This window comes from Oryx dammah, unplaced genomic scaffold, assembly GCF_014754425.2.
Source record: "Oryx dammah isolate SB20612 unplaced genomic scaffold, SCBI_Odam_1.1 HiC_scaffold_7, whole genome shotgun sequence".
Classification (NCBI taxonomy): Eukaryota; Metazoa; Chordata; class Mammalia; order Artiodactyla; family Bovidae; genus Oryx; species Oryx dammah.
The window spans coordinates 6,733,930-6,759,650 of NW_024070191.1; the positions used below are offsets into that span (position 1 = coordinate 6,733,930).

The following is a 25,721-nucleotide window of genomic DNA, read 5'->3' on the forward strand; positions in this document are numbered from 1 at the left end:
TTTTAATATGTGATTATGTTTCATAGGGTTACTCTATAATAAAAAAGGTTAAATGCATATTATTCTGAGGATATTACAAATTTATTAAACTGAGATATTTTGTAAAACAGACTAATTTAAAAGTCTCTAGCCACATTGAAGACATTTTTTTACACAAACATGCCACAACCTTATTTTGACCTTTGAAAATCTAGAATGATTCTTTAAAAATGTAGTCTTAATAACTTTGGGGATATATACAATGATAGTTTATTTCCCACAGGTCTCTGGCAGTCAGTCAAGAATTAAGTAAAAAGGAAAATAGGCCCCTGGTTATCAACATGTTTTATCAAAATTTGATAAATTTATAGGACTCATCCAAGTATTTTCTTCTACTTTACACAGTATTATAAGTATCTTATTATCTTATAAATTCAAATTGTTTAAACTACACAGTAGGCACAGAGAGTTTTTTTAATGTTTAATTTTATTTTTTTAATTACTTTTTATATTGCACTCAAATACATTAAGCAGAAGAGAATAAACCCCACAGAGGAAACCTTCTTATGTACAGCATCCCTTTACAGTATCGTCTATGGTGAACCCTTGTTTTGTGCAAGAATTAGAAACACCACAGTGAAGGTCCACAGATGGGGGACATTTCCCAAGGTTTCTGTGTTTGCTAAGTAATACCCTTTTTCTTTGAAAACCCCACATTTTAAGGCATTTTTTATCTTCCACCTTTTACAGCCTTGGGCCCCCCTGATCCCTAGAGTGTAACCCAGGGCCTCTTTATCAACTAGGTATGAAGTTCATTTTCCTGGTCCAAGTCTCACCAGCTCCCGACAGCCTCTGAATGGAGGAGGCTGGGGTGATATGTATTAAAGCACAGAAGAGACCCTGAGAGACCACTCATTGGTAGGAAAGGGGCTTCAATTACACTGAGCCCGTGTGTAATGTTCCAGACTTCTCAGGGTGAGAGAGCTGTAGTGATCATCCTAGTCCTGCCAGTTTCTGAAACAGGTTTACCTAAGGCAGTGAAGTGACCACTGGGACCTTTGCAGGAAAGGGGCGATTCGTCTTTTCTTTACTGAATTGATCATTATAACGATAAGTAAACATTTAACATAGTGGGTTTCCTGAATGACAGTCATCTTTATTTCAAAAAATATATGAGCTGCTCTTTTCTAAACCATACGCATATTTTGTATTAATGTCAACAATACAGAAATAATCAATTACAGAGGCCAAAACTTAAAAGCATAAACATTAATTGAAGAATATAGACCTTCAAAAATATATGAATACTTTTAGTAAGGGTTCACATAGATACTTTAAACATATTATAGTCCAAAAACAGTAAAAATGCATGAAACATACTACGCACTAGTACACTTTAACTAAAATTGCTATTTCACTTCTTCCCAGGTATTCTCATATCTCTACCATCGCTTTAGCATGTTTTAATATGAAATATACACTATGCAGATGAAATAGAAATTTCTGATTTTCAGACATTTAGAATTATTTTACTCCCTTATCGATACTGTAAGAAATTCTGCAATAACGTTGGCAGCTGGAGCTGTGGGATAAGGTGTAATCTTGGTCTACCGATGTAGTTTCTGATACAGAGTCTGCAGAGCTGGCATAGAGAGCTTGGGGTGGCTGTAAGAAACGTGAAAGTATTTGTTCATTAAAATAAAAATGGATTTTTCTGTGTTGTAAGACACATGAAATCAAACCACATAAAAAAGACAGTGCTTTGCAATAAATTAGGGTAGTATGACCATTGCGTGTGTGTGCATGCTTGGTTTTGTCTGACTCTTTTTGCCACCCCATGGACTGTAGCTCACCAAGTGCCTCTGTCCATGGAACTTCCAGGCAAGAACACTGGAGTGGGTTGCCGTTTCCTCCTCCAGGGGATCTTCACAACCCAGGGACCGAACCCAGCAATGTAAGCGTATACTTTACCACTACCCCACCTGGGAAACCCATTAACCTAGGGAAACTTGTAGAAGCATATGTATTGTTTTTATTTGTAAGACTTTATTATAATTGAGATATAATCCATGCATGTTCTTTAAAATATTTTAATCTTCGGGCTTATGAAATTATTGTTGTTTATAAAGCCTCAAAAACAAGGCTTTTTGCTTTTTGAAGGAGATATAAATCTCCTGCTTTATGAAGGACATATAAATCAAAAGCTCCGAGAAGTGTTATGCACTAAAAGGGGAATTTAAAAATCTTTTTTTCCTCAAATTAGGTTAACTATTTAAGCCAAAGCAAATTCTAATCTAGTGTCTAGACCAGGCTTTAGAATTTCTGTTTTAGAATAAAAATTCATGATTATGTTTCTATAACTCATATAGATGATGCATATCCTTATAAAATGGGGCATATTTCAAGATATGTATTAATAAATATATATTTAAACAGAATCAACATATTGTTTACTGTCAAAAATAATATATTTAACTTAGACTGAAGGAATACAGAATTTAGGTAAGATGAGAACAAAGGAAATCAAAATCCTCATGATACCTTCTTTATGGATGCAGCTCAAGTTAAAAAGTTATCTTCCTTCAAAAAATATCTCAAATGTTATGCCATTGTTATTTTACATGCCAACAAAAAGTCTTCTAAATTTCATCTATTTCAAGCCCTTCAAAATGTTTTTAATGCCCTCATAGATTCTTCTTACCTTCATGTTGAAGCAATAATCTTTCCACCAAACTACTAGAAGTCGCTACATCGACAGGTCGCAGAAGATCTGTGTTTTTGGCATTGATATCCGCTCCAAATTCTAGCAGTAAGTTTACAATTTCTGTACAGGACTGTTGAGCAGCAGCGTGTAATGGAGTATCCCAATATTTGCCTTTTTGTACATCAGCGCCTACATGGAAATGAGGAGTGATGGTTTGTGAGACGGAATCACCTACCTCAGCAAGGGGAGGCCGGTGTGTCAGCCACAAAGAGGGCCTCAATTCTCTATAATAAGCTACTTCTTTGTATGCAATATATATGCACAATGCAGATTTCACAAATATGCTTCATACATATATGTATTAAATCTTAAAATGCAATACACCTGGATGGAGAGTTCACACTTTTGTTAAGTCCTCTAATATTTTTCTCTATGCTTGAAAAATCTCATAATAAATTATTTTTTTAAAAAATTTTAAACAATTCCCAAAGTAATCATATTAACTAGTATTTATAGTGCACAATTAGGTTGACATATCCATTTGCCTCACAATGGATCATTCTTAGGATTATTCAAGAGCTTATTGTTCTTATTCTTTTCATTTATTTTAGGGCAATAGAGCTCTTTGGTTTCTCAGAAAACTTATGACTGTAGATATGTGAGTTCTTTGGGTAAAATGTATACAGATTTGTCCCCCTCTCACTCAGGTAGTTTAATTCAATAAATATATAAAGGAACTGAGCCTTTTCAGTAGAAGAGCACATTATATTTCTGCATTCAAAGTAAGTTTTTTAAATGCTTATATTAAAATATCCTTCCATGTTAAATTACCTATTACACAGTTATTTTATCTTGGTGCAAACCCCTGGCACATGGTGGTCATTTGACGCATGTGCAATGAATATGTGCTGTTAATACTGTAAAGAATAATGATCCCATTTTCCAATACATAAAAAGTTACAACACCAAGACAGGCCTGTTAATAAAAATCCATTAAGTCCTTCTCAGCTCTGCTTTCTGACACCATCAATAAAACCGATGATGTTTATAAGAAGCAGCACATTTTATGAGTCCCTCTATGGCCCTCCTGATACTCTCAAGTTTCAGTAAATGTATTTGTTTTCAATATTTTTAAACCAAATGTAAAAGATTTAGTTGAAAACATTATATTCCATAACAAAATCTCCACAGAGAAAGCATACATTTCATTGGTTATACCAATTTTATGGGAGATCAGAGCCTGAAAATAACAACCAATCCACAATTACTAACAATACTGCTTCAGATTTTTTTTTTACCCAATATAAAAATATTGGGAAGAGAATAATATTGCAAGCAAAATAAAGCAGGTTGTAAAAAATAAACTCTTCTGGTTATACAAATTTATGGGTGAGCATAGCCAAAATATAACAATCTGCCAGCCATTGTTAGCAGAACTCATGTTTAAGACTCTTACTAGGTATAAAGAGAAAGAAAGAGTGGATACAGACACTGCTTGAAGAAGTGTATAATTTAGCCAAGATGAAGTGAGTAACACATAATAAGCTTACTAAACATATATGTGACTTCCCTGGTGGCTCAGATGGTAAACAAGCTTGCCTGCAATGTGCGAGACCCCAAGTTCCATCCCTGAGTCGGGAAGATCCCTTGGAGAATGGAATGGCAACCCACTCCAGTATTCTTGCCTGGGAAATCCCATGGACAGAGGAGCCCGGAGGGCTACAGTTCAAGGGGTCACAAAAAGTCACACACGACTGAGTGACTAACGCTTTCACTCTCATATATCAGAGTCTGAATGAGTGTCATAAACAAAAACCACAGAAATCCATTTACTCATTTTATGTATATTTTGAGCACCTGCCACATGAGAGGCATTGGGCTAGAGGGAAGAGTTGATGGAAAAAAAAGATATAATTCATATCTTAAAAGGGCTCGCAGTCCTAGAGTGGAAGATACCACATGGTCTCAGAAGATTATGAATAGTTTCTTAGGGCTGAAGATGAACTTTAAGGAATCGGCTTGTTTCAAGAAAGTGAAAGGGTATTAAGTGTTTTTGGGGAAATTACAAAGTGGGGCAAAGTCTTGAAAGACAAGGTTACCTAATCAGTTATAATCTGTAACATTTCTTTTGATAGGTTTGCTCACAGAGATAGAGATATTGGGCACCATTATATCCAACCTTGAGGATTTTAATTTTATAACCTTTTATAGGTAGGACTTTTGGAGTTTTGAGGTCAAGTGGAGTTACCACAAATGTGCTTCCTTTTATGGATTTTAGAGTTATAGGTGAGGATGCTTAGGATAAGAACATTTTTATCCATGAGGTGTAATTTTTAAAGAAGCTTATTTAGAGAAGTTAATACGAAGCCGAAGAACTGCTTGTGTGTACAGACAGAATGGAAGATGGGGTATAGAAAATTACCAGCGTAAAGAAGCTTCCGGACACAATGGAACTGCTGGGACATGCAAGCTACATACAGAGGGGTTCCCAGATGAGGAATGTCTTGGTCAACATCTACACCCCAGGATATCAGGATTTCCAGGCATTCGTGGTGACCTGCCAACACAAAGCACAGGTGAGTTTGCATCTCCTGAACACCTGTTCCCCCACCTCCAACACACAGCTGCCCCCAACACCCGCCCCAGGCTTCTCCCTGCAGCCTTATTGACTATGCCTGTGGCTGAAGGAGCTTTCTCTCCTTGTCACTTCACCCAGTCACAGTCACCTTTGCTGGCTGCCTCGTGCATAGGGGAAGGAAGGCAGGACTCCAGCTGCGGTTTGGCGCCGTATTCCAGGAGCAGTTCCGTGCAGCTGGTGCTGCCTCGTGAGCACGCGTTGAATAAGGGGGTCACGCCGTCTATGGTGATCGCGTTTACCTAAACCAAACCAGAGCTCTGAGAATGAGAGTCCCGGAACCACTCGCCATTCCTGGCAGGTATGTGCGTGGAAACAGGTATTAACTGAGAAGGTGTGTGCAGCAAATGTGACAAACCCTGTCTAAGCGCACACATCCGTAAGCAGAGCTTGAACACGCTAAGGGATAAATAGAAACATGATGTGGAGGACAGTCGACAGGAGTGGGCATGGAACTAGTGGAATTATGGAAAGAAAATACTCTAGAATCAAATACACAGAAATGAACTAAATGATTAGGTACTTTGTAGTTAGGGGAAAAAAAGGTACAAATGTAATAGTGATGAAGCCACTTTGCTGGTTGGCAGCTGAAATTGGAAATCCTATTTCTGAGAATTTATCTAAAAAAAAAATTTCAAAAGATGAGCACGCATTACAGCTTAAAGATGTTCATCTATTGTTATTTAGAATCGCAAAAGCAGGAAATAGCCTGAGGGATACTCCATACCCTGCAGCGTGCTACCCATCTTTTACAAAGATTGGAAATCGTGCTTGGAGTGCTAGCGGGCAATTTGAGAGCTTTCTTTTTGTTCCGCTTTTGAAAACTACTAAAAAGGCGAGAGAAGCGAAATGAGGACTTTGCCTGCTTCTCTCAGTCAGCCCATGTGGGACGGGGAACGCTTTTTCGGGGCACTTACGTTGGCTCCGGCTTGCAGAAGCGTCCTGGCGCAGGCCGCATGATCTCCAAGGCAGGCTTCGTGCAGCGGCGTGACATGGTCTATGGTTACTGCGTTGACATTATAACCCTAAATATGACATCAGTAATTTTGAAACGTGAGCAGAAAGTCAGAGGAAAATCCCCTGTGTAAACGGTCATTAGAAGGTGACGGCAAAGACCAGAACATCTCAGGAAAATCGGGTTTCAGTTTAGCAGGCATGACCAGCTCAAACCCCCAGAGCCAGGCAGCTGTCAGATCCCCTGAACCAAACTGTTGTAACCACCATATTGCATCCCACACAGCCTTAAGGGGTTTGTCCAACAGATTCTGAGCCACCTTGACATATTTGGGGCAGTCCGCTCTGAGCCCCATCAACTAGATTAAATGCTGGTGGTTAACAAGTCTCAATACAGAGTCAGTTAGATGTGAGTTTGAAGCGCCATAATGCAGCATTTTTTTTAAATTTGGATTGCTACTCTAACCTCTAAATTTATTGGTACAATTAAATGAGATGATACATGCAAAGCAATAATGATTAAAATGCCCAGCATACAGAAAATGTCTTATTTTATTATTCAATCAAAATTAAGTAAAATCTAAATATTTTTATTCCAAATAAACTAATGATATCAGTCTAAAATATTTAACTGTTGCTAGGGAAAAAAGGTTCCTTGCCTTCCTGCTATATCTGATAATTCACTCTATGGACAATCATACTACCATCATCACAGGAAGATTTTTGTGGCCAAAGCCCCATAGCATCTTATAGGTTACCATGATCTATAATAACACCAGGAAGGACATGAAGAATCTTGAAATGAAGGCAAGAAAATAAATATGACCCCAAATCTTTGCTACTAGGGAGTGGCAATTTTTTAAGATTCCTTGAATCACCCTGTCAGAGGTTTCAGATTGGCTGGTCTGTAGCCAGACCTGGAGAGCTGATTCCCAGCCACTGCCCATGAGGATGACCGATGACAGAAGCCTCTGAAAGGTCCAGGTTCCGTCTCACAAGGGCTCTGGACACATCCTCTGACCCTCTCAGCTGGCCTGTCTGTGGACATGCGCTTACAAATCTCCTAAGACTCCTCCTCTCCAAGAACTGCATGATCCTTTCAGAGGGGTTGCCCTTCAGCAGTTACTGATGTTTTGCAGTTTTTATTGTATATTTCATCAAGTGATGAGCAAACCACATAGTCACCAGATTATCCCAGAACTGGAAGGCCCTAAGGAGTGTCTTGTTCTGCAACCTCAGTTCACAGGTGAGTAAAAGGAAGCTATGACATGCTGTGGTTCACCTCAAGTGCCAGCCAGCAGTCCAGGTGACCAGAGCCCAGGGCAGTGTTACTTCGAGTGAGTGACACAATCTTTTCTCCCCTCATAGTCATCTGAGAAAACTCATGTCTCCCTGATTCTGAGAAGCACCAGGACAAGGACTTCCAGATCTGGGTGTGCATTCATATCCCATTGGCCAAGCCCGAGTCCCTTATACTTCAAAGGAATCTGTGCTTTTCTTTTTTCCTCCGGTGAGTCTGATGATCACAGAGGTGTAAAAATGACTGTTCTGTGGCGTTCATAGGCAAACCCCATAACATACTACAGATTACCATAATGTAAAAAAGCAGTGTTACAGCATCTGGTCTGATTATCCTTTTTTGGATATTGTATGACCTAACTAAGCCTGCAATTAACTGCACACCATTGTACCGATGTAAGCATATTTAAAATGTGTGATGAAAAAAATAAATAAATAAAATAAAATGTGTGATGAATAATACATATATCCAATTACTTCCTGCTTAAATATGTCTATCAGTGAACAAATATACTGTGTGAGAAATTTGAAATACTAAGGCATAAAACTATACCAAAATATTTTTAAAGATGTTTCAAAAGATAAATGAGAAACTATGGATTTGGCTAAAAATATGAGTTAAAATAAAAAGCTAGTAGAAGTTATCAAGCACTTTTGCTGGTTTTGAGTTGATCACTATTGATAATGAATGCTGTATGCTCAGGGAAGAGAGACATATTTAACTATAGGTTATATCATAAACTTATGTATTATAATATATTACGTTATAAAATTATATGTTATATTTTACCTGTGATAATAATGTTCTCAGAGCTAGAAGACGACCTTGACTGGCTGCTTCATGTAGTGGTGACCGATCTGCCCAGGAACCTTCCAGAAAAGAAAGAAAACAAAAATCTGTGAGTTAGAGCAACCCTGATGGTGGTGGTTGCTGTCAACTCTTTTTAACCCTATGGAAATGGCAACCCACTCCAGTATTTTTGCCTGGAGAATCCCATGGACAGAGGAGCCTGGCGGGCTACAATCCATTAGGTCTCAAAGAGTCAGACACAGAGGAGCACGCGCGCACCCAGCACCAACTCTTTGAGATACGTATCATTATTATTTCTGTTTTAAAGTTGAGGAAGTAAAAGCTCTAGAAGAAATGAAAACATTTAAAAAGAGTCACATAGTCTAATTGCAGAACTGAATTATTACAACTCCACTGCCATTGTTTTGCCTTTCCATCCAGCATTATTTCCTGCTTATCCAAAAAAATTAATAAGCCCAACATCCAATTCTTTGAATTATCAACTGAACAAAGAGTTATCTTTTATTAGTTTGGGGGTATTGTTTCTTTCCAGGATGCAACACTCCCATATCATATTAAAAGCAGAATTGAATTAGTGTACCCCAATAAATATTGGTTAATAGGGCAAATCTGGCAGGAAAATAATAATTTATAAAAATTGAAGCCTTATGTTCTCACAAAATAAAATGCTAAAGTCACCATCATAAGTAAGTCTTTTGGGGAAACAGTTATGTTTCAAGTTCCATCTATGAAGATAAAATTCAATGCTTTCAAAATCATATGCAATTGTTTGTTTTATCATTAAACAACTTGACTGCAGAGCACAACTCTGGAGGACTTCAGAACATATATCAGTTTTCATGGTGAATGTTTAAATAAGCAAATTATTAACTTCCCAAACAGACTGCATGTGTAAAACCACTGTGTTCATTTATTGAGCACAGTGGTAGTAAATTAACAAGGTTTTAAGTAATCAATGCTTAAATAAATGTTTGAATTTAAATATTCATTTATAATATTTGTAATGATTTATAATGCTCCCTCCTTTATAAAGGGTTAGTAAGTTTCATTATCCTTAATTTATCACTGAACGCTGTATGCTGAATTATATGAGGCTGATCTGTTATCAGTTCTTCCACCGTCACTGGCTAATGTGGCGATTAACCAGATGCTGGCACTCAGAACAGTCTACAGAAATGGCCTTTTGGATCCATTTTTGGACTCATTTCTTTCTAGTAAACTATTAAGACTGTAAGGGGCAGCAAAATTAATAATACTTACAACTGAGGGGTACTAGATATTCCTATTTTACATACAATTTATCCATCAAAATGATTTCATTAGTCTTCTGGACCATTCAGCATTGCTTGCTGTTGTTCACAAAAGACAGAAAAAATGAAAAAGTGTCATTCAGAAAATAGGCCACATCAGGGCCAAAATAAAGAAATGTTAAGTGTTTACTGAATTTACCACCCATCACCGGCCCCTATTCTCCTCCATGATGGTCACAGAGCTTTCTGTACCCATTGTCATTTTCTTTATTACCAAGCCTCAAGTCCTTTACAGTGGAAGAAAAAAAAAACAAAACTGAAGCCAGAGTTTTGTATGCGCATTTGCTATTATCTCTATTCATAGGCCCTCCACCGGCATGAAAGGGGAGTGAAATGTCACACGGTCTGCAGGAGAGTGTGGGTGGTGGCCAGTGAGAAACCCACTGGGAATACATGGTATGGGCGAGGGCTCCCTTGGCCTGAAAGGCAGGGGTCCGTCTTCTGAGAGCCACACCCTGTTACTAATGTTTTCCTGGATGAACTCAGCTCTGCTCACCTGCCCAGGAGCCCAGCTGCTTGTGGCCTAAAAGCAGTGGGGTGGGCTAGAGGAGGAGGAGGTGAGAGAAATGGAGACCAGGAGGAAGAGAGAGATGAGATGCAGGTTGGAGCCCAGAAGGGTCATGGAGGAAAAAGACTGAGGAACTGGGCAGGCCTGACCTTGAATCCCACATTAGGGTGGTGGCCTTCAGGGAGGACCTAATCTCTCTGCGGGTCAATTTGCTCATAAAACAGGAAAAATACTACCTGTGAGACAAGATTGAGAGCAGGCTAGAAAGGAGCATGCTAAGTACAGGCCTGCCCTGTAAATGCACAAATAACACCTAGCATTCTTAGCTAAGTATGAACTGATAAATACAGGAGGTTTTTAATATGAATTTAAAGGAACAATTCTTCTCCAAAATTAGGGGAACTCAGCATCTATTGACCAAAATGATTTTCAGTGCTATCAGCTTAATTAAATAAACCATATAAAGCAGTTGAATGATTCATAAACGTATTTAAGCCAATGATCAACACTGTTGCTATCTTTTTCTTTCCTAAGTAAGCGCTGAGAAATAAAGTCATAGCAATCCATTACAGGAGTAATTTATAGCACATGCTGGCGAGTCAGTGAAAAAAGTTATTGTTTTGAATTCTGCTTACTTAACTCCCAAGCAACCCCACCTGGTCTGCTTCCTTATAATTCCTTAGATGAATTTCTATAATTAATCTGGTAACATGTGAGAATCAGAGGATCCATCACGCTCCAGTTTCTGTTTTGAGCTAAACCTTCATCCCTCCCTGCTGCTCCCTTTCAAAATCTGAGAATCAACTGCAAATTTCTATTCAGATATATTCAATATTAAATATCTTACTTTTCAATACAGATATGCTTTACAGTAGAAAGATTTATAAGCTTTCTCAAGACCAAACAAAAGATAAATATCTTCATTTACAACTTTTTAAACTCTACAATCTTGTTAGACTTTACACTGGGTATCTAAGATTTAAAAAATAAAAGTTCAGTTGAACTCCTTAGGATAAATTACTCAATGGGAAAATGTTTTACAAAAAGTCTGTAACTTTCACCAGCTAATCTAATGCCCACTGCTTTGGTCTCTCTGTAGCAACACAGGAGGCCAGTGCCTATATTTAGAAATAACACCGGTTCCAGGGCATCTGGTATATAATTTACAAGGAGAGAGCCTGTCGTATTCTGTAAACAACCACCTTACCAGAGCAAAAACATTCACGTTCTCAGATATTTATGGGTCCGTAGGGGTCTATAACATACCTAAATCACCATCTCCCCACGGCACTTCAAGCCAGCCACTGTTGAGGTAAATCCGACTCATATCTTTTTTTTGATCAGCATTAAAAAAAAAAAAAAAAGTCACTTGCCATGTATGTGTTAGCTCTGTTCAGCCATTTTATGCAGCTCTAAGCTCCTTGTAACGTAACCTTTTACCTCCAAAAAGAAAAACAGCTTTTAGAAAATCAGATTTCTTTTCAGAATTGCCTCTTACTATTGCTCACTGCTCTTTGAGAAACTGACTGTTCCCAATTCATTTTTCTCCTCTCCTTACATTATGTGCTCTGCAATGAAATAAAAGTATTACACTTGGATCTCTGCCCAGGGTTATGATGAAACCATTTTATTTTTCAGAAAGTCTTTGCCTTCTGCCCATCCTAGTCCCATCAGCAGATGTGGAAGCAGGACTCATCAGAGAGCAAATTTAGGAGCGGTGCAGGGGGCTCTCTGGGTTTGGGTCACACCGGATTTTCCTAAGTGGTCCCAAACAGGAATGTCAGGACGGTCATCTCAAACAGGAGATGACAAGGAGAGGTGAAAAGCAATGACATCTTCATATATGAATCAGAGAGCAAACTACTAATACACTTTACAGACTGCTGGTCTTGAATCAATAATTCTCCTTGTGATGGATGTGGATTTACTGTGAAGTCGAGAACCTGGAACTTCCACGGCCACTTTTTAAAACTATGCAATTTCATGTTATTTGTCTTAAAGAAGATCCAAAGATGTGGCGAAGTTTCAGACTCAACGACATCTAACGCATCCCTATCCACAGATTTATAAAATACTTTAAAAATCACCGGGGATTTACTGACCCTTACTGAGTACTTTTCTGTTGAGCAGATTAATAGAGCCATACAAATCCCTGAGGACGTGGTTGATTAGGGAAGTAACATGTTGCCAAAACCAGTTTCTTCAAAGACTGAGACTGTCCTTGTCTTTCCACTCAGATTATGTCCTTGTCGTTAATTTCCTGAACATAATGCTAGTCCGGATCTGAGACCACCAGAGCGAGCTGTACCCTGGAAACTTCGAGTACATGTGCGGACTTGCGTGGACCTGCGGACTTACTCTGATTGATTTCCTGCTCTGATCCAGAAGCCCTCCGTTATCTTACAAGAATACAGGGTATGGGCAGGAACAGGAAAAAAAAAAAAAAAAACCAACACCCACACAGATAAATGAAAGCATTGCTGCAGTTTGTCTCAAGAAATAGGACTAAATTTTTAACGAAGTAAAGATAGTAATTCTCCCGTGAATATCCAAAATCAAGGGAGAAAGACTATTTAACACACTTCATAAAAACCAGTGACCATTGCTGCTGTGGACAGAGCCTGCTGGACTTCATCACAGAGACCTGAGCTCAGAGACCTGAGCTCAGAGGCCAGCACAGATGGACTCTTGAGCCTCAGTTTTCTCACCTTTAAAGGGAAGGATAATTCTGTTTCCATCACAGGATTGTAGTGAACGAGAATGTACTCAGCACATTTGTACTAAATGCATTTGAAATATGACAACACAATCCAAATTCCATTTTAAACAAATACCTCTGTATGTCTGTCCTATGAGCTTTTCACTACATCTTCTATACAGGAAATAGAGTAATTTAATTTATTTAAGATAAGAAAGGGCTTCCCTGGTGGCTCAGAGGTTAAAGTGTCTGCCTGGAATGCAGGAGACCTGGGTTCGATCCCTGGGTCAGGAAGATCCCTGGAAAAGGAAATGGCAATCTACTCCAGTACTTTTGCCTGGACAATCCCGTGGAGGGAGGAGCCTGGTAGGCTACAGTCCATGAGGTCACAAAGAGTTGGACACGACTGAGTGACTTCACTTTCACTTTCTAAGATAAAAAGACTTTAGCTCATCTTATTCCTCTTACATGTATCTGTAGGAGATATAAACGGACAGGGAACAGTCAAAATTCAGAGACAGTGGTCACATCCACACAGAGAGCTCGTCAATTTTTGTGACACGTTACAAAACTTAATTCTGGACACTCCTGTAGATATTTTGTTGGCATCTCAAGACATTTCTAAAAGGAAAGTCATCACCTTTCTCTCAAAACCAACTATTCTTTTTGCTTCTTCATTGCTTTAAGACAGTGTTACCATCCCTTCTGTCACCTGGCACTAATAATACGGCCTTAAATTTAAGCACAGCAGTTTAAAGGGAAACTTCATATGTCTTAACTATTTCCTTTGCTTTTTGCAGGGAGGCAGTTATTATTAAACCAGTTACTTCTCCTCACTCTTATTTTTCGTGGATCCGCATCTCAAGCTCAGTTCTTGCCTCATCTACACTCACTCTTGGGAGGATCTCTTCTTCTAGTCCCATTGATGTAAATATTATCCACATGTTGATCACCCCAAATTTGTATCTTCAGACCAGCTCTGCCCTCTAAATTCAAGATGTTTATTTCCAACTGACGCTTCACCTTTTCCGCTTGGCTATCTAAGTAGGCCTTGCAACTGAACACGACGAAGACTGAACCTTGGCTGTGACCCTCCCAGCTCTCCTTCCTATCAGTAAGTGGCAACACCGTCACCCAGGTGCTTCAGCACCAACAGCCTTCGTGTATTCCTGAGTTTCTATTTCTCACACCCCACAGTCAAACACTGGTAGGTTCTTTTGCCTCAACCATTCAAATATAATTCAGCTTTGACTATTGTCATAACCTCCACTGCTACTACCCTAGTCCAAGCCACCATTATGCCCGCCTGACTTAATGCAAACGCCTCCTGACAGGTCTGTGTGTTTCCACCCACGTGCTTCCAACAGTCTATCCAAAACACGAGGATCCTTGTAAAGTGAGAAACATTCCAATGGCTTTCTTTCTCCCCCAGAGTAAAATCCAAGTAATTTCTGACCAGTGTGACCAGTTCCATCCCTCCCCTACACCCGTGGTCCTCGTTCAGCCATGCTAAACATCTGGGCTTCTGGGCCCTCTGCCTGCGACGCTTCTTTCTGAGAGACACACATGGCTTCTGGCCAGCTTTTATTGTCCACTGGAATCGCCTCATAGGGGAGCTCTTCTCTGACCCCCTTTTATGAGACCCTCCTACCCCTATGACAGTACTCTTTCTGTCTCATTTTCCTGCTCTGTTTTTCTTCGTAGAACTTATTGCTACTGCAGTGGAACATTTTAGAAAGTGGGACTTGCTACAGTTTGCTCACTGCATATCCTGAATACCTACCACGTCAATAATGTCTATTGATGGATGAATAATTGTTAAATTATCTTTTTTGTAGTCACCTGTTTTTTTTTATCCATGCTAATTTGTTCTCAATCTTTATTGATCACCATATTGTTAAAAAGTAATGAAAAAGAAATGTATGTTGGGCTGGGTGGTTGGGGCGGGGGAAAAATCAGATTGCTTTCTCGGCCTACTAAAGAAATGAGTATTTTATCCTATTTAAAAATACGATTTGCATGTTTTACAAATTTATAACAATTTCTAAACAATATCCATCAGACCCCAACTATTCTATAGTAAATGTGACTTTTACATTGTAGGGGGGTAGGGGGTTATTTTTATCTCTAAATCTGCACTTCCAACATTAAGTCTATCATCGACCATATTGATGTTTTACAAAAGTGTACACTTGTTCTTTTAAAAAATAACTCCCTTACACAGTTCCTTTTTGGCACTGTGCTCATTCTCCTCCATGGCTTTCATATTTTTATTATTAAAACTAAGAGCTCTATGCCAGGGCACTTTAAGGAAGTGCTTCTGTTCATTTCCTTGCCTTCTACCTTAAATGTTTCGAAATTCCCATATTTAATTGCTTGGAAATACTCTTTTCTTGCTCAATAGCAGCTTTCCTGGCTCCCACACCAACTTAGAAACACCTGCTGAACTGGAAAGGTAAGCAACCCAGGGACTACTGAGTTTACCCGGGTGTTTAATACACAGTCCTAAGAATGAGTCTGCAGGGGCAGTTTCCAGACGCTGTAAGGTGAAGGATACAGTGCAGCCCTTGGCCATGCCATACATTTCCAGGTCAGAGTCCACATTCTGGAAAGCACCCACAGCTTCAAGTTAGTACTTGCAAAGACAATATCGTTTATTTCAGGACACCAACAGACTTGCAATGGCCGCTCTACTAACCTTGACTGGTCAGAATACCCCAGCTAGCTTTTCGCTTAGAAGAACATTCTTCTACGCTCGCTAGCCTTCTTTTCGGGAGGGTCTGCTTAATGCAGTTCCCTTCAACAGAAGCACCGTCTGAGGGCATAGTGGGGTTGGCGTTTCTGCCTGGACAGCCAGGGTCTCGAGGCAAGGCTCCAGCCAGCAGCAAGGTCAGCAGCTGGATTTCTAACTACTTTCTTTCCTTCCCTTCGTGCTTTCACAGAGATTCCTGTGTGCTCACTGGAGGAGGGCCTCCACGTTGAACTCTGTGCAGAAACACGGGGAGCAGGGCTGGCAGGGGTGGGGGCTGGGCCAGGAAGGCAGTAGCTTTTCTATTTTTAAAGTGGAGACCCAGCTGTCGCCAGAAGGATTTAACTATCTGCGTGACACAGAAAGCAAAAATGTGCAAAAAAGTCACCTTCCCTAGTCAGAAACAGAATAGAAATGTGCTCTCTCTTGCAAGCATGAAAGCCTGTGTGAAATCTCTATAGATCCATCCAATGTAAAGTCGCCGGTTGATAACAGCAGTAAACAGCCTTGCAGCCAGAAAGCTCGGTCGTGACGGGTGACCGGCAAGCCTGTCTCCTCCATCCTCAGGAATAAATAGTGTGTGTGCATTAGGGTCAGCTGGTAGCGAGCTCATGTTCTCATCTTGTAAGGATCTAAGTTTAGAATTGGCCTCTGTACAAAATCACAGTCTTCCTATTTATATAGGCATAGTTCCCTATTGTGATTTTTTTTTTTTTTCTGGAGGTCATTTCTAGACCAAAAGACGTCAGGAGTCAATTTAAGTACAGCTGAGATTTTTCACCCTAAAAGGCAGAGGATGGAGCAGCTGGACAGAAGAGAGGAAAAAAGCGAACCTGTGTCTGGTATTTTTTTGTTGGCATGTAAAGCAGAACAAGGAACATGGTCCACGACTGAGTCAAGAGCAGTGGCTGAACCATGACAGGGTGCCAGGGATTAACTGAGCTGGTGATCCTGTTACATGGTATTCACCTACTGAGATGGGTCTAGATGAAAAATGGTTACAGATTCCATTATCTCCATTTTTCACCCACTATTATTAGGTTCTACTTTCTGTTGATATAATGGGGAAAAAATTATTGGGGTACTACTTTCTTATAACAAGCTGGATAAGGGAAAAAAAACATCTCATGAGTAAGATTATTTCCCCTGTTAATATCTGCTGCCACATTGCATTGCCAATATTTACTTCAAAGTTATCGTGAATGAATACCAAGAATATCTTTTCCTTATCTCGGATTAATCTCTAATCCTTGGAACTATGTGACCTGGGGCAAATAGCATGGTGATACCTCAGTTTCCTTTTCTATAAAATGAGGAGCTTGGAGGAGATGGTTCCTTTCTGGCTCCAACATTCTTTGATTCAGAGTCTAGGACTGATATAAAAGGGCAGGGTGGTTATATGAGCTCTGGGCATATGATATCACTACACAAGAGGCCAAACATTTCCAATAAAACTGGAACTTGGAATCAGCTTAGTTGAGGCTATTTGTATGGGGGAGACATTCCTAGATGGTGAGAAAATCTTAGAGGGTGGTCTAGAAAGGGGCTTTTAGAGTCCAGCATGGTTGCAGGAGGCAGTTGTTACAAACCACTAGTTCTTCACCACAGGCTGGTACCCATAAACAGAGTTCAAGGATCTAAACAAGATGAACAGTAAAAGTAAATACTGATCTTTGTTTCTAAAAACAAACTTCCATTTTAAGCTTTTGACATTTCAGCTTTGCACTTTTCTTTTGTTGTTGTAAAATAAATATAGAATCCTTTATTATAAGAATTGGGGCAGCTTTTGGTCTTAACAATTTTGGACTTCTGGTCTTATAAGGGTCTATTTCTACATCTGTCTCCTCTACGAGGCTGTGAACTCTGAGTACGTACATCTGTCATTCGACAGGTCCACCACTGCACCTTTTATAATGGGCAATCAAAAAAAATGCTAGTTTAAAAGAGTAATTTGAATATAGGATTCCCAAGAAGCCTCAAGAAGGGCTTTCTATAGTCCATATTGGGGAATAAGCAAATTTCCAGTGCAGTGGGGGGAAAAAAAAATCACTGGATTTGACTATAACTAATACTTAGTTAGATGAGATGTGTGTGGCTTGCGGAATACCTATAATAATTCACATAAATAATTAGGAGAACAAAGGAGATCACAATTACTTCTTCCAAAAACTTTACATACATCAAAAGTATAAGTAATTTTTTAAAGCAACTCCATGGAATTGAAGGAAAATGTTTCAGTTAATTTGCTGGAGAAAATAAAAGATGAAAGATTGAACTGATTGTGCACAGCTGTATGATTTCATTAAAATATGCACAGTGAAGAGAATATGTTTGGGACAGCATCATTGAAATGCTGGGTATCTATGCTCATATGAATAAGAACGCACTGTGAAATCTTCAGATGTAGCACCTTCCCAAGTGTAAATAAAAAAGTGGATTAGATAAACCACAGGATATTTTCAGGCTCTGAGTAGGCAGATGTTTTAAAGCAAAGCAGGATTAGATAAAACACTAAGGAAAAATAAGAAGACTTATATTTCATAGATCATATTGGGCTCTGAACATGTGTCTCAGAAAAAGTATCTGAGATAGACTATAGAATGGAGATGGCACTCGATTACTACCCACGAAGACGAAAATGAAATTTTACACCTTGTAGGAAGGATGTGGGAAGTGAACCAGGTCAAGTCTCTTCCCAGGAGTCATTCTGTTCCTGTTTTAACAATGCTAGTGTATCTGAAAACACCAGGACCTATGTTTGGTCTGGTTACCAGTCCTCAGTGATAAAGCGACAATTAAAGTTGAAAAATCAAACTAGTCAATCCTAAAGGAAATCAACCCTGAATATTCATTGGAAGGACTGATGCTGAAGCTGAAGTTCTGATTCTTTGGCTACCTGATGCGAAGAACTGACTCACTGGAAAAGACCTCAATGCTGGGAAAGATTGAGGGCAAGAGGAGAAGAGGGCAGCAGAGGATGAGATGGTTGGATGGCATCACTAACTCAGTGTACATGAGTTTGAGCAAACTCCAAGAGATAGTGAAGGACAGGGAACCCTGGTGTGCAGCGGTCCACGGGGCTGCAAGTAGTCGGACATGACTTAGCAACTGAACAACAAAGTTGAAAAATCTTCACAGAAGGACACTGAAAATCATCATAGAGATGGATGGGCTTCTGTAGGAGAGAAATCTTATTACTTTTAGATACTTCAAAATAGAAAGTTGGAATCTAAGAGGGATTATGATAGAAATCTACATAATCATATAAGCCGCAGTTAAGTGTGAACAAACTTTTTCAAGATATTCTGAAACACTAGGAAGTTGGATCATGTTCTGACAGTTTTAAAACCTATATCTAGGGGACAAATGTAAACTCCTTTTTTTGTTTAAGTTTACACAGTTACAAACTTCAGGAGCTCGCTGCTCCAGAATGGTGGTATTTAGGTAAACTAATGAATGAGTCAGAGGTTAAAGCGTAACCAACAGGTAAAGATTTTTGAGGGTGTATTCCTGAGCTGGGGGACTTAGATCATTGGAGATCCTCCACCATCAGGAAAAGAAGACTAAGATGAACAGACTCCTGCTTGGATTGGGATTGACACCTTCCCTCATTATAACCACAAAATATTTCAAACACACATGCCATCCATCACCCAGGTTCAGTTACCAACTCACGGTTAGTCTTATTTCACCTACAGTTGACCCCTGTCCCTCCCCATCTCTATTCCTATGATTATTTTGAAGCAAACCCCATCATGTCTTTCCACCTACAAATATTTCGGTATGTATCTTTAAAAGATGCAGGCTCTTTGTAGTTGTAACTACTATATCATAATCTCACAAAAACACTATTTCCCCAGTATATCAGCTTCTACAGGTCAGCAGTTCTTATTTTCTAAGGAGCCATCCAGTTCATAAGCTGCCCCCATGCCTAAATTGATTAAATCCTTTATCTTGGGGCAAAAATCTGTAGTCTCTCCCCTTTCTAAATGTCTTAAAAATATAAAATTCCTATTCTTAGAAAAAAAAAAAAAAAGAATGCCTGTTTTCTCTAAGGTACCAAGGGTTCACTAGCTACAGGACACTATCATCACCTTAGGTCATCACCAAAATACAGCAGAGTCCCCCTTACCTGTTAGTGTCAAATTTCCACCCTTGCAAAGTCGCATCTGGAAAAGGCCATTATTCAGTTCTTGGTGGCTGCCTTGCTGTGGGCTTCGTTACAAAGCTATGTGTACATATAAGTCTTAAGCGTCATTGCTGAGCCCCATTCTTGCTCCATTTTACTTTTTAGTGTTTTTTCTAAACATGATTATCCACATCTAATGGCTTAGTGATGGGGATAAGGGCAGATGGGGTCTGAAGGTAAACTTGATCAAAGTTTCTTGGGAAAAATAGAAGGGATTGTTACCTAATAGTCAATCCTTGTTTCAAGGGTCATCCACCTCTTATACAAAGGTTGCTGGAAACCTACAGTGACATCTTGTGGTCCATGACAGCTCCTGTCTTAGTAGGAATTGAGTGGTGAGGAGAGGCCAGGGGGTCAAAGAAAAATCCCAACTACCAAAAATACAGTTGGTGTCATTACAAAACACAGCAGTGCCTAGATGCTGTGGTGAACGATACTTTCTGAGTTTGAGTGCATAAGAGTTTGAGAATAGATGTTATATAAGAAGGTCTTCCCAATTTTACCAACCTTGGGGGCTATGATTAAAAAACTTAAAGCCTAATTAAAAATTCCAATTAAATATAGTTTGAAACAGTAATATATATGCACACACAAAACATCTTTTCATGGTAGATCCTGAAACAAGATGGTAAACGGCTTCTATTGAGGAAAATATAGTCTCCATTGTCCAGGGAACTAAGCAAGGAGGAATCATTCTCCCTCAGCTGTGCTTACAGGTGATTTCCACCAAACTCCAGTGTTTGTTAACATTGAGAGCTAAACATTTTGAAAACATCTTGTATAACATTATAAGTGAAATATCAGCAAAACAAATCTAGCATGAAAAATAATTTTTCTAAGAAGTCCCCTATAATAAGGTTTCCTGTTTTTAAATAACATCCAGGCCCATAAACAGAGCAGAAAGATAATGTCCTGTTAGGAGATCCAACCTTGCTTTTGCAGAAGTACACCAAGCTGCCAGAGTTATCTTGGAATGCTTCTGAAGCAGGTAACTAAGCTGACACCAAGCAAGAGTGTCACAGGTAGCAGGGCACTGAGTCCATGGGAAGAGAGGGGCTAGTCTCTCGGTTTCTCTACTGTCAAGGTTCACTTATTAGAAATATTTCTGTTATTATCTACGATGCTTGGTAGAAATCATTGATAAAATCATCTATTCTTAGAGATTTTTTGAGGAAGTTTAGAAACTAGTGATTATATTTATATTGTGATTTTTGGACTATTTAGGTTCTTCATTTCCTAAAAAAGTCAGCTTTGATAAATTGTGCTTTTTAGAAAATGGTCTATCCCATCCAAATAGTCAAAATTGTTGGCACTAAGTTGTTATGTAACAACCACTTATTGAAAAATCTCAGTAACATCTGTTATTATGGTCTCTAATTCCATCTGTTGTTTATTTGTAGCTCTGATCCGACAGAGGTATGCTAATCTTAGTTTTTCAACAGACTATCTTTTAGTTTTGTTTATAGTTTGTTTATAAAAAGTTACTTTATTCATTTCTATCTGCAGCTTTATCATTTTCTCCCCTCAGTCTCTGGAAGTGGATTGTGTTATTCTTTTCATAATTTTGATTACTTGACCTATGAGTTACTTAAAGATATTTTCTCAGTCTCCAAACATAATGAGCTTTTTGTTTCTCTAACTGCATTCTGTTAATGATTTCTACATTAATTTCACTGAGAGCAGTGGATGTGTTCTCTATCAGAGGTCAGCACACTGTGGCTCCTGGCCCAAGTCTGACCTACCATCTGTTTTGGTAAATAACGTATTATTGGAACAGAATCAAATCCATTCTATTGTACATCATCTGTGTTTACTCTAACACTATAACTGCAGAACTGAGACTGCATGGCATAACAGTAACTAAAATATCTATTCTCTGATCCTCTGCAGAAGAAGTTTGCCAACCTCTGGCCTATATAATACTAGACATTTGAAATTTCTTGAGACTTGCTTTATGGTCCTCTGTATACTCAATTTTTGTAAATATTCAAAATATACATGAGAAGAATGTGAATGTAGAGTTCCATTTCTTAGTAAGATCTATGTTTTAAATTTCTCCTATAGCTATTGAAACTAATATTGCATGGTTTAGATGTGGAGCAAGTTCACAAACAGAAAGGCATGATAGACCCTACATTTACTCAGAGCAGGCCCTGTAGCAACTGTAAATCATAGCATGTATGGCTGACTTTCCACTAAATGATGCGAATATAATTAGGTATCCACTTAGGAAAAACTGGACTTACATCATTCCAAAAATCAATTCCAAGCGGATAACTGGAAAGGAAAGCTTTAAGAAGAGAATATAGGAAAATACTTTCATTATCTTGAAATACAGCAAGATTTCTTAAAAATTAATTACAACAAATTATTAACCAAAATGGAAAAGATTTCTAAATTTGACTATTTTAAAATTAAGAGCTCCTATTCACCAAAAGAAAAACCTATAACAAGTGAAAAGCCATGAAAGATACTTATAAAGAGCTTCTTCACATTGTCTTCATTTTCTATCTAATGGTTAGAATATAAAAATAACTTCTAAAAATCCATGAAAAAAGGAGCAGACAACATAATCAAATGGATAGCAAAATATTTGGAAGGCACATCACAAAAGAGAAGTACAGATGGCTAATAAACATGAAAATGGCAATACTAGAGAAATGAAAATTAAACCTGTGTGTTCACTAGATTGGCAAAATTAAGAATATTGGCAATACCAAATATTAGCAATAATAGAAAGCACCACAAATTTATATGGTGCTGGTTTCACTATAGACACAACTATATTGGAAAACAGTGTAACACTATCTTAAAAAGCCAAAGATATTCATGCTGTTTGACCTGGCAATTCCCGTCCTAGAGCCATACCAACTGATTAGTGCTGGACATTTATAGCAATATCATTCCTAATTACCCTAAACTGGGAATAGAATTTATAGCATTGAACATGAATAAACTTCACACATACACAGATAAATCTTCCCATCATACTGTTCAGTGAAAAAAAAGCAAGTCATGAAAGAATACTTAGAGAATGATTCGATTTACATAAACTTTAATATCAGGCCAAATCAAACCTTATCAATTTAGGATGCACACAGAGGAGTGAAAACTATAAAGGTAAGAAAATGATTACAGTCAAAGATAGTCACTCTCTCTTTGGGGACAGGAAGATGTTGTGGTTACAAAGGTTCACCTGGAGGGCTTCCCGGGTCCCAAGCACACTCTACTTCTTGACTTGGTTGGTGGTTTCATGGGTTTCTGCTTTGGTGTTTTATTAAATTCTGTAAATGAGTTCCCTGATAGCTCAGTTGGTAAAGAATCTGCCTGCAATGCAGGAGACCCCGTTTTAATTTCTGAGTTGAGAAGATCTCCTGGAGAAGGGAAAGGCTACCCACTCCAGTATTCTTGGGCTTCCCTGGTGGTTCAGCTGGTAAAGAATCCGCCTGCAATGCAGGAGACCTGGGTTCCATCCCTGGGTTGGGAAGATCCCCTGGAGAAGGGAAAGGCTACCCACTCCAGTATTCTGGCCTGAAGAATTCCATGGACTTGCATAGTCCATGGGGTCACAAAGAGTTGCACACGACTGAGCGACTTTCACTTTCACTTCATAAATGAGTTCTGTTCATTTTTTATTTGATATAGTTTACCTTTTGATCAAGAAGATGCCAATTAACAAAGACAGGCTAGCTAAAATAGGTTGTAATTTGAGGGGGTGGTGGTGGTTGTTGCTTAGTTGCTAAGTCGTGTCCGACTCTTTCGAGACCCCATGGACTGCGGCCCACCAGGCTCCTCTGTCCATGGGATTTCCCAGGCAAGAATACTGCAGTGGGTTGTCACTTCCTTCTCCAGGGGCTCTTTTTGACCAGGGGTTGAACCCGGATCTCCCGCACTGTAGGCAGATTCTTTACCATTGAGACACAGGGGAGCTGGAGGAGGAGGTTAACAGAAAACAGAACCCCAGTAAGAGACGGGGAGGTACTTGGCTCTTCTCACCCTGGTGTCCTTTACTCTAGGGGCCTCCCCTCCAGCCCCCACCCCCGACAGCCTAAACCTGCTGAATACCTGCCCTGTGACTGAGGGAGCTTCAGACCCTCTCCTAGGTGTGCAGACAGGTTACCGCTCACCTCCAGGGAACACACAGAGATGACCCAGGAACTTTCTCTTAGCACAGAAAGTGCCTACTGTGGGAGGAGGGAGCAGCGCTCCAGCGTGGCTGAGGGCAGAACTGTCAATCATGTGGGCATCAAATGACCTTGGGTGACGGCAGAGTGAATAAGTGAAAACGTTTGTCTCTTTGTCTGCAAGAGCAAAGAGCTGGGTCTGCTTCTATAAAATCAGGTAGTTCACGTTATTTGGTGACCCACAACAGTTGTTCTGAACAGCTCAGTTGAGAACATTCTCCGTGCTCTGGAATAAGGCAGGTAAGGTTATGGGGTGATACATCCATACAGAGTAGCTTGGGTTCTGAGTGCTAAAAGCTTCTCCGGTACAAAAAGGATTCAGCAGTAGTCAACATAACGTGAAAGAAACGCTATGTGTTTCAGAGCTACCAGTGGACTTCAGATACCATCAACTTCCGCTACTCACAAATGGCTCCAAAAGCCCTGTGAGTTCAGCAGGGCCACCTCGAGTGCATTTGCAAAGCGTGAGCTCTGTCTTCAAACAGTCTTGCTGCCACTCCACCAGCTTTACAATTTGAACTTCCAGACTGACATGCACACACACACACAGAGTCAATGACTTAAAAATAAAAGGTCCAAAACCCACCCATCCATCTTGCCTAACTCCCTCCCTTCTGCAGATGATGAAGCAAGCTGAAGTCGAGAGAGGGTAGAGGGTGTCCTCGGAGTCACCTGGAGTGTTACCAGCAAAGCAGGACTGAAAAGGAGACCGTCTGCTCCCTGCGTGAGTTTTCCCAACCTGCAGTGTTGCTCCTTAACCACAGGTGGGCAAATCGAAACCAGGGAACATAAAATAAGCAAGGCAAAACAAGACCTAATTACCAACGGCACCTAGATCCTCATGTTCTTGTCGAGATTCAAAGAGTTTAGGACTATACCTGAATATTCACTGGAAGGACTGATGCTGAAGATCCAATACTTTGGCCACCTGATGCGAAGATCCAACTCATTGGAAAAGACTCTGATGCTGGGAAAGATTGAGGGCAGGAGGAGAAGGGGACGACAGAGAATGAGATGGTTGGATGGCATCAGCGACTCAATGGACATGAGTTTGAGCAAGCTCTGGGAGATGGTGATGGACAGGGAAGCCTGGCATGCAGTCTATGGGGTTGCAAAGAGTTGGACACCACTGAGTGACTGAACAATAGCAACAACAACGTAACTGTGCCTGTTTAGAACAGCCCCTGGCAGGCAACCAAGAACTGGGGTGTTTACTGTTCTCATGAAATGACACTTTTCTTATCCTTTCCGTCTCTTCACCCACTTTGTTAACACACTGTTCTGGTGCTACTAAACATCAGCGTGAAGTTTCAAAAAGGCCACAAACCCATACAAGGAATGCAACCAGCAACCTGTGCTCTCCAGTCGGAGGACAACAGCTGCTGGGAGGAAAATCTGATATGCATCCGGACAAGAGCTTAATGCAAGAACAATTTTACACATAATCCACTCCTCCCTGTAGTTCTAGCCACAAATAGTTTCTTCACCACTAACCATGTGCTCATGGCGGGTTTAGAGGCTGAGTAGCTGAGGAACTTTATCTTGATATTTTTCATGAAAATTGAAGAACAGGTACACTGACACGTGTTTCTGCCATGTTGAATATACTTGCAGAAGCAGGTCTTAGAGCAGAAAGCATAGAAAGTCAAGGGTCCCAAGTGTTCTGGCCTCAACTTTGCTGGGCAGGGCGACATCCCAGAC

General features: G+C 39.7%; 1 protein-coding gene across 1 annotated transcript in view; it reads right to left on the reverse strand.

The window, feature by feature from the left end:
- Positions 1-673: 673 nt before the first annotated feature.
- LOC120865837 (ankyrin repeat and SOCS box protein 5-like) overlaps positions 674-25,721 on the reverse strand; it is a 37,959-nt gene continuing 12,911 nt past the window's right edge. Inside the window, exons 2-7 of the mRNA XM_040243237.1 lie at positions 8,362-8,441; positions 6,236-6,343; positions 5,410-5,560; positions 5,106-5,240; positions 2,681-2,872; positions 674-1,644 (exon numbers count right to left, since the gene is read on the reverse strand). Coding sequence (XP_040099171.1) covers positions 1,517-1,644; positions 2,681-2,872; positions 5,106-5,240; positions 5,410-5,560; positions 6,236-6,343; positions 8,362-8,441 — 794 coding nt within the window. The 3' untranslated portion in view covers positions 674-1,516. The remainder of the gene's footprint in view (positions 1,645-2,680; positions 2,873-5,105; positions 5,241-5,409; positions 5,561-6,235; positions 6,344-8,361; positions 8,442-25,721) is intronic.